This window comes from Sus scrofa, chromosome 2 (assembly GCF_000003025.6).
Source record: "Sus scrofa isolate TJ Tabasco breed Duroc chromosome 2, Sscrofa11.1, whole genome shotgun sequence".
NCBI lineage: Eukaryota > Metazoa > Chordata > Mammalia > Artiodactyla > Suidae > Sus > Sus scrofa.
In genome coordinates, this window is record NC_010444.4 from 70,961,727 (window position 1) to 70,971,142 (window position 9,416).

General features: G+C 53.2%; 1 protein-coding gene across 1 annotated transcript; it reads left to right on the top strand.

Moving 5' to 3' along the window:
• On the top strand, positions 171-8,563 carry CD320 (CD320 molecule). Its single transcript, XM_021085137.1, has 6 exons — positions 171-188; positions 3,916-4,162; positions 6,827-6,952; positions 7,342-7,566; positions 7,846-7,980; positions 8,118-8,563. Exons 1-6 carry the CDS (start codon positions 171-173, stop codon positions 8,255-8,257), a joined length of 891 nt encoding a protein of 296 aa, XP_020940796.1. The 3' UTR covers positions 8,258-8,563.

Genomic DNA, 9,416 nt, shown 5'->3' on the forward strand with positions numbered 1-9,416 from the left:
TGATTTTACTTTTGAAGGGACTCATGGCTTGAACTTCATGGTGAAATCGATGCTGAGTCTCTTAATCACAAGCTCCAGGAGCAGGGGAGGGTTGTGGTTCTTGAGCTCAGGGTGACATGCTGTCACTGGGCACAGAGGTGTCACCATCCCTTCCTCGAGGTCTTGGCTCTATGCCTGAGAGTGGTGGAGTAGGTTCCAGAACCTCTGGGTGCTTGAGGGGCACTGACTATAAAAGGACATGGGCAAGGTTCCTCTTGTGGCTCAGCAGGTTAAGAACGCTATTAGTGTCCATGAGGATGTAGGTGTGATCCCTGGCCCCACTTGGTGGGTTAAGGATTGGGTGTTGCAGTGAGCTGTGGTATGGGTCAGCAGCTGTAGCTCTGATTCAACCTCTAGCCTAGGAACTTCCATATGCTGGGGTGGGGCCCTGAAAAGCCAAAAAAAAAAAAATTCCTGAATCAAGTGTTACGACCCAGCCCCCTTCTGGCAAGTGAAGTTGCAGTGAAATGATGGTTGTCAATGAGGAATCAGTTCCTTTTTTATCTTTTCCTTTTTACAGCCACACCTGTGGCATATGGAAGTTCTCGGGCTAAGGGTCAGATCAGAGGTACAGCTGCCGGCCTACACCATGGTCACCACCAGATCTGGTCCACATCTAACACAAGCTGTAGCAACGCTGGATTTGCAACCCATTGAGCAAGGCCAGGGATCAAACTCACATCCTCACAGACACTATGTCAGAGCCACAAAGGGGACTCCAAGTGGGTCCTCACCAGACACCACATCTGCTGGCATCATGATCTTGGACTTCCTAGTTTCCAGGACTGTGAGAAAATAAATGTTTGTTGTTTATAAGCTCTCCCCCACCTAATCCCCCAAAAGTTTTATGACACAGGCTTGAAATTTGACACTGAAGTGCAGAAGGAAAGACATCTGACATCTCCTGAGCTCTTCCTGTGTGCCATGCATTATAGCTGTGATTTCAGCTCTTTCCCAGAGCAATCCTGTGAAGTCCTAGCCGTTGTTAAACCCTTTTGCCCTGGACAGAAGAACCAAGGTGTGGCAAGACCAAGTACTCTTTCAGGCTCACAGAGCTGGCTCTGAACCCAGCTGCTGGTGAGTCTGCTACACACTGTCAGCTGCTATGTAAATCTACAGCTTCTTCAACTTTCCTCCCTTAACCTCAGGTGCCAACCTCACCAAGCAGCCTCCTCTCCTTCCCTTTCCCTCCCCTCCCCTCCTGCAGGCAGTTGTATTTGCTGCTGTTTCCATCTGCCTTTGCACCAGGGCACTTTTGCCTCTTACCCAATTTCTCCTGGAGAACTGGAGATTATCATGAATACCTGTGTGTGTGTGTGTGTGTGTGTGTGTGTGTGTGTGTGTATAACAAAAGCAGCTGTAATCGCCAACATTTTCGAATAGAAAGCATGCCATGTTGTGCAATGGCAAAAACAACAAAATACAGAGCAGCCAATTGCATGGAAAACCCTGCAGAAATTGTATTTTATGTGCCTAAGGGGTGAGCACGGGAGAAGAGAAAACCCAGGCTGCTTTTGTTTTACTTGTTCCTAAAGTAAAGTGTAAGACTCACCTCCCTATGAGTAGTCTATGAGAATTATTTAAAGGGAGCAGGGCCTTATGATCCTTCTCCCCTACCCCCATCTTCTCCTCTCACCTTTTTTTTGGAGGGGGTGCTTTTTAAGGCTGCACCCACAGCATATGGAGGTTCCCAGGCTGGGGGGTCCAATCAGAGCTCAACTGCTGACCTATACCACAGCTCACCTCAACGCCAGATCCTTAACCCACTGAGCGAGGCCAGGGATTGAACCCGCAACCTCGTAGGTTCCTAGTCGGATTCGTTTCTGCTGTGCCGAGACAGGAACACCTCCTCTCATCTTTTATCTGTAGAAACCCTTTAGCCAGAGAATAACTTTATTTGGTTTTTTGTTTTTTTTTTTTTTTGCTTTTATTTTTAGGGCCACACCCGGGGCATGTGGACGTTCCCAGGCCAGGGGTCAAATCAGAGCTGCAGATGCTGGCCTATACCACAGCCACAGCAATTAAGGATCTGAGCTGTGTCTGTGATCTACACCATAGCTCAACTGAGCGAGGACAGGGATCGAACCTGCATCCTCATGGATACTAGTCAGGTTCTTAACCTGCTGAATCACAGTGGGAATTCCCAAAGAATAAGTTTAATCAGAGAAGTGAGAAAATGCAGAAGCAAAGGAAAACAAAGACCAAATAATAATACTTTAGTCATTAAATAAAGTCAAAGGCCTTTAGTTTCTCCTCAAGGGCTTAGAGATCATATTTTGAACCATATCCTTTGAGCTGTTTTGTGGCTACTAAAACCCCCACCAGGTGAAAGAAGTTTGCATGATGACCAGACTGTAGCCATAACATAGGCTGCCAAGGGAGTACCTGTCGTGGCGCAGTGGTTGACGAATCCGACTAGGAACCATGAGGTTGCGGGTTCGGTCCCTGCCCTTGCTCAGTGGGTTAACGATCCGGCGTTGCCGTGAGCTGTGGTGTAGGTTGCAGACGCGGCTCGGATCCCACGTTGCTGTGGCTCTGGCGTAGGCTGGCGGCTACAGCTCCGATTGGACCCCTAGCCTGGGAACCTCCATATGCCCAAAGAAATAGCAAAAAGACAAAAAACAAACAAACAAAAAAAACAAAAAAACAAAACATAGGCTGCCAAGATGCCAAGAATTGGCTTTAGGAGAAATGGGAACTTGTGGCACAGTAGATTAAGTCTCCGGCATTGTCACTGCAGTGGCTTGGGTCATTGCTTGCCGAGGGTTCCATCCAGGCCCAGGAACTTCCACATGCCTCATATGTGGCCAAAAGAAAAAAAGGAAACAAACCAACCCTAGAACTGAAGGGTAACTGTATTTAATTCAATGATGCTGACCACTTCATGACCAATTTTAAGATGACTGTCAGAGCTAACTATTGTTTCTACCTGTAGCTCCCTCCCTCTGCCTATACACCCTTGAAACACTGCTTTAAAAGGTCTTGCCCACTGATTGTCAGTGGGGGAATTTGGCCTTTGGACACTAGTTCTTGCCCCTTTCCCCCACCTGGTTGCTGGCCTCCAAAATAGCTGGATCCCACTTTTGGTAACATTATGAGGTGGTGAGCATTGGTGAGAACATCCAGGTGCAAGGACAGAGGACTCAGGAAGAAAGCCAAGCACCCACATTTTATTCATTTATTCATCAAATATTTAAGGGCCTTGTATGTGTCAAGCTGTTTTAGGCACTGAGGATACAATACACAGCATTCCTGCCCTCCTGGGCCTCACCGTTCTAGTAGGGAATCAGACAACAAACCAAAGTAAATAAAATACTTAGTAAGTTGGTGGACAAAAATAGGAGGAGTTCCCATTGTGGTGCAGCAGAAACAAATCCGACTACTAACCATAAGGTTGTGGGTTCACTCCCTGGCTCAGTGGGTTAAGGATCTCGCATTCGCTTGAGCTGAAGTGCTCCGATCCTGTGTGGCTGTGGCTGTGGCATAGGCCAGCAGCTGTAGCTCCTATTCTACCCCTAGCCTGGGAAGCTACCTATGCTGTAGGTGCGGCCCTAAAAAGAAAAATAATAACAATAATAACAATAGTAATAATAGTAATAATAATATAAAACAAAAGAAGCAGGAGGAGGGTGGGGATGAGGCGTGCCTGAGGGGAGTGTCTGCCATATTAAATAGGGTAATCAGACAGAAACATTTGGTATAGGATGGATATAGAACCTTAAATATTGTAAGTAAACAATACTTGTCGATGTAAGTTCGCATGCATCTCCAGAAGTTTTTAATTTCACCATATCTTTCGATATACCTCGTCAATGTGAAAAGTGGAAGTCTCAAATCGAATATCTCCTCGTATTCGGACATTTACGGTAATCATAGCAAGTGGCCGTGGGCCCCGCCCCCAGGCCTGTGCGCAAGCGTACGGGGGATAAGAAAGATCCCTCAGGCTACGCTCTGCCAGAGCCGGGCGCTGGGCTGGGTGATGTGTTAGGTGGTTTGATGGCGCCGGGCAGAGCGTTGCGTACAGCGGCCCTGGGTTTGGCGCTGCGGCTGCTGCTTGCCTTCGGGCTCGGCCTGGAAGCCACCCCGACCTCGACCCCAACCAGGTCCTTGACGGAGGACCCAGGTGAGTGATCTCAGTGTAGCCCACGCGCCCTCCACTCAGGCAGCCCTAGATCCGCCCCCGTCCGCCAGCAGCGCCTCACCATTGGCTCCGCCGCATATCTCTCCGAGGCACTCCCCCCGCCCCCCCGCCCCCCCGCGCACGTGGCTCTAGGGGCGCCTTCCCCAATGCGGGACCCTCCGCCTGGGTTGCTCTGCCTGTCTTTGACTATCCTGTTTCGTTCCCGCTTATACCCTATACCTGCTATGCTGGTCGTGCTCCATTGTCACCTTCAAGACACCCTTCACCCCAGCTTGGGCAGGAAAGTTTGTTGCAGGCTCTGGTTGTCAGACTCCAACCTGGCGCCTCCTGCTGTAGCTTCACCTTCCACACCCTGACCCCAGCGGCCCGGGGCCATATGGCTGAATTTCCTCAGCGACAGTCTCCTGCCCTCGCAGTCTCTGCATTTTCCTTCTCCAGTCTTAGAGAAAGAAAAGTCTCCCTCCCTCCCTGCGACCCCAGGTCTTTGGCACGTTCACCCTGGCTTAAGTTGGTCGCCCTCTCGGAGATTCCCAGAGGCAACCGGGCAGGTTAATGTGACCACCCTGTGCTCACATGTGCCCCTGATTTTCATCTGTGAACTCAGATTCACACACCCGCTTCTCCATGGGATCCTATCTTTTCTGGTTCTCTATCTCAGTCCAAAGCTCCCATCTGAGGCTAAATGTTCCTGATTCTTTCAATGATCAGGACTCATATTAACCAAGTACCAAACTCTACACACAAGCAGTGTCTTCTCTTCAGCGTGCTGAGGTAGGGACTCCTAGCATGCCCCTTTTACAGGTGAGGAAACTGAGGCTGGGAGGGCCAATCCCTCCTTGCTCCAAACTGCATTCCCATGCGGTCGGGTCTGCTCTGCTTCCTGATTTACAGATGGACACACAGTCCAGCAGGTCAGGGAAGGAGGTCAGGGGTTGCCACGCGGAGTGGCTAGGCCTGGCAAGGAAGCTGCCTGCACCCATAGGCTGCCAGACTCCCATGGGCAGGGAAGGAAGTCGGCTCCAGGTCACTCCACAGAGCTCAGGGCCTGTGTGGCCCACAGGTACAGTAAGGCCTGGAGGCTGGCCTGCAGAAGGGCTGGCTGTGAGGGGCGGGGGGCTTGGAGACACAGGCCCCCATGAGTAAAGGTGGAAGGGTCAGAGTTCCTGTTGTGGCTCAGCAGGTTAGTACCTATGAGGACTCTGGTTCAATCCCTGGCCTCGCACAGAAGGTTAAGGAACTGGCGTTGCCTCAAGCTGCTGTGTAGGTTGCAGATGTGGCTTGGATCCTGCATTGCTGTGGTTGTGGTGTAGGCCAGTAGTTGTAGCTCCAACTTGACCCCTAGCCTGGGAACTTCCATGTGCTGTGGGTGTGGCTCTAAAAAATGGGAAAAAAAAAAAGGTTGAAGGGTCAAATGACCAGGATCAAATGGAGGGGGGCTAGGCTGGGTCCATGCCAGTTTTCTGCCACCCACCCTGTTGTACCCAGGGGGAAGCCATAAAAGCCACTCCCTTCCTCTGTCCCTCAGACTCTCGGCTGCTGGCCCAGCTTCCAGGCCCTTCTGTGCTCCTTCTGCTGGGTGTCCAGGAAGGCTCGGGTGTCAGCTGGACTCAGCCCAGACTGTTGTGTGATCTGTGTCCACTTATCATTAGACATGGCCCCAGGCTTACCGTCAAAAGTCATGGCCCTGACCACCACTAAGTGTCCCGTCTACAAGGGTACCAGTTCAAGGACCATTGTTCTAAGTGGGAGGCCAAGCTACAGGGGTCTGAAGCGTGAGACCCCTCCCAGGAAATAAGCTGAGACGTGAAATCTGAGGAGGAAATCATAAGGTGCAGGGAAGAGGGAGGAAAGGGGGTACTGGACCCAGGAATAGCATGGGGGAAAATTCTGGTGGAAACAAACCAGGCCCCTTACAGAGGCAGCAAGGAGGCCAGGTCAGAGGGAGCTTGATGAGGAGGAGGAACGTGGGAGGAGGCGAGATCCAGGAAGGGTTCAAGGCTGGCCAGGTGTTGCAAGTGACACAAAGGATGGAAGATTTGGTTGTGAGAAGGTCAGGGGACCAAGGGACAGTTTTGAGCAAAGGGGAAGCAAGGGATTAGTGACCGAATGGTGGGACTCTGAGAGGTCTCTGGTGTCTGCATGGAGATGGGGGTGGGGAATCTGGGGAGGAGGGGGCACATTCGGGATGGGGGAAAGTGGCCAGGTTTGGGAGGAAGTTAGAGGTGACTAAGCAGGTCCTCTATCTAAGGCCACAGTTTCCCCCTTTGGTGAGCAGCTGGCACATAATGGGCCCTTCTGACCCTGACCGTGGGCCTGCGTAGGCCCCTTCCCCAGTCTGTTTAACCGTGGAGCTTGAAAAGACTCCTAGGGAGACCATCTGGCCATGTGGAACCAGGTAAAGACTCTGGGGTCATTGAGACCAGGGTTTGAACCCTGACTCTGCCACTAGCTTATAGCCTCGGGCCTCACATCTCTAAGCATCTTCTGTAGAAGGGCCATGGCAGTAGAATCTCCTCAGTCAGGCTCTTGGCGAGGCTGCGAACTGTTCAGGCCTGACACCCAGTACATACTTAGCAGAGGGTGACCACCAGTGTACATCCCAATGTGCTCCAGACCTCCCAGGCCTCACCTGTGTGCATCTCTTAGGCCCCAGTGCAGGCTCGTGCGCGCCCACCAATTTCCAGTGCCGGACCAGTGGTCTCTGTGTGCCCCTCAAATGGCGCTGCGATGTTGACAAGGATTGCCCTGATGGCAGTGATGAGGTGGAATGCGGTGAGGGCCACAGCCTGGGGGCAGGGCTTGCAATGGGGGAGGGGCCATATGGAGGAGATGCTTGTAGGAGGGGTGTGGCTTTGGGGCTGGGCTCGCTGAATTGGGCCTGAGAGTGGCGGGGAGGCCTGCAAGGACACTGGTCTGGGTCTTTGGGTTAAGGAGTGGGTTTGTAGTTAGGTGGAGTTAGTGCCGTCTTGGGAGGAAGGGCTTGCCAGGAGGTGAGTCCTTGGAAGGTGGAGCTAATAGAAGCATGGGGTGGGGCCTGTAGGAGGGGTGGGCCTTATATGGTCAATTGCTTTTGGAAGGTGGGGCTTACAGGGGCTGGGCGTTGGGGAGTACCTGGGCCCTCTTGGGTGGGTGTTTGGGACCTGACTGACTTTGTACCCCAGGTATTGAGCCATGCACCCAGGATGGGCAGTGCCCGCCACCCATTGGCAGACCCTGCCCTTGTGACAGCATCCATGACTGCCCTGAAGGTGTTAATGAGAACTGCCGGCACCAGCCCTGCCAGGAGGGGGAGGTTTACTGCCTGCCGGAGAATTCCTGTATCCCAATCACGTGGCTCTGTGATGGTCACCCAGACTGTTCGGACTACAGCGATGAGCTTGGCTGTGGTGTGTGCTAGTGGGGGGTGGCAAGGGTTGGTGGGTAGACAAGGATGCCTGACACCTCACCTTGTATATGATGAGGTGTATATGATGAGGCTGAGGGTGTGGACACGTGGGTCTGCCCGGGGGGCTGCACGAGGGTACTCCAGCAGCAGTGCTGAGCAGCCTCACTCAGTCTGGGATGGAGGGGAGCCACAAGGACACCCCTGGCACTGGGACCATCCTTCATCCTTCCCCGCCCCAGGTGCCCCCTCCCCAGCTACTGAATGCCTGGACTTCTTGCAGGAACCAAGACTGTCCAGGAAGGGGGTGCCACGTCCATGGGAACCCCTGTGGGCAATGCCACAGTCACCTCTGTCGACGACCAGGACTCAGTTCAGTCTGGAAACCGAAGTGCTTATGGGGTTATCGCAGCTGCTGGTAAGATGAACAGGCCGTCCCACGCCTGGGGCTGGGAGCAGACAGGCTGCAGACCCCCCTTTGCAGGGTGTTAGGATCCTGGTGGGTGTGGGATCTCCTGCCACCCCCTTACCCACTCCTGTCTCTATCCCCCACAGTGGTGCTCAGTGTAGGTCTGGCCATCACCATCTTCTTCGTGTTGTCACGATTCTGTGCCCAGGGACGCCTGTCCCCGCTGGGGCTGCTGGTGGCCCTAAAGGGGTCTCTGCAGTCAGAGAAGACGGCCTCGGTGCTCTGAGGATGAGCCATTGCTGTCACATCGCATGGTCCCTGAGTATGGCAGGTATGGGGACATGCACATGACTGTGGGCACAGTAGCCCCCAGACCTGGATTCTTCTACACAGCAGCACTGAGTACCTGAGCTCCTGAAGATGGGGCCCTGGAGGCTGGGACCCTCCCCTGGATGCCAGGAACCTGGATGGGAAACGTGCCAGAGCTGGAACCGAGGGGCTGGCCCCAGGTCACTCCCAGGGTAACCCCGCTGCTCAGATACTACTGCAGCCCCTGCCTGAGGGTGGTGATTAAAGTTGCTTTCACATCCTCTGTCCTGCCTCTGGGCCTCTGTTTCCTTCTGCCTCTGGGCAGCCTGGGGGCTCTGCTGCAGCCCCTCCTCTGTAAGGGAGCATGTAGCCTATACAGCGTGGGAGTCTGGGACCCAGCCCAGGGCACCCACTCAGCCACTCTACCCCTGACTTCCTGGGATCCAGAACAGGGGACAGTGGGGCCAGGGTGGCAGGTCAGTCCACATTCTCTGCAACCTTCTGCAAAGAGGAACAGACCTTGGGCAGTGCCTCCCAGAGTCCTGGGCTGGGGGACCCCCCTCTTTCCTGGCTTCTCTTTGAGATGGTTCCAGGTTGCTCTCAACCCTGTTTCCACCTGTAGGTTTTATTAGGAGTTCCCTGGTGGCCCAGTGGTGAAGAATCTGGCCTTGTCACTTGCTGTTGTGGAACAGGTTTGATCCCTGGCCTGGGAACCTTGGCCTGCCACAGGCATGGCCCCCCAAAAGAAGAAAAAAGAAAAGAAAAGAAAAAACTAGGCTTTATTGTTACTCAGGTCAACAGATCAGGTGACTGCTATTGAAAAGGCACTTTGTGGAGTTCCCGCTGGGGCATAGTGAGTTAAGAATTGAACTGCAGGAGTTCCCGTCGTGGCGCAGTGGTTAACAAATCCGACTAGGAACCATGAGGTTGCGGGTTCAGTCCCTGCCCTTGCTCAGTGGGTTAACGATCCAGCGTTGCCGTGAGCTGTGGTGTAGGTTGCAGACGCGGCTCGGATCCCACGTTGCTGTGGCTCTGGCGTAGGCCCGTGGCTACAGCTCCGATTGGACCCCTAGCCTGGGAACCTCCATATGCTGCAGGAGCGGCCCAAAGAAATAGCAAAAAGACAAAAAAAAAAA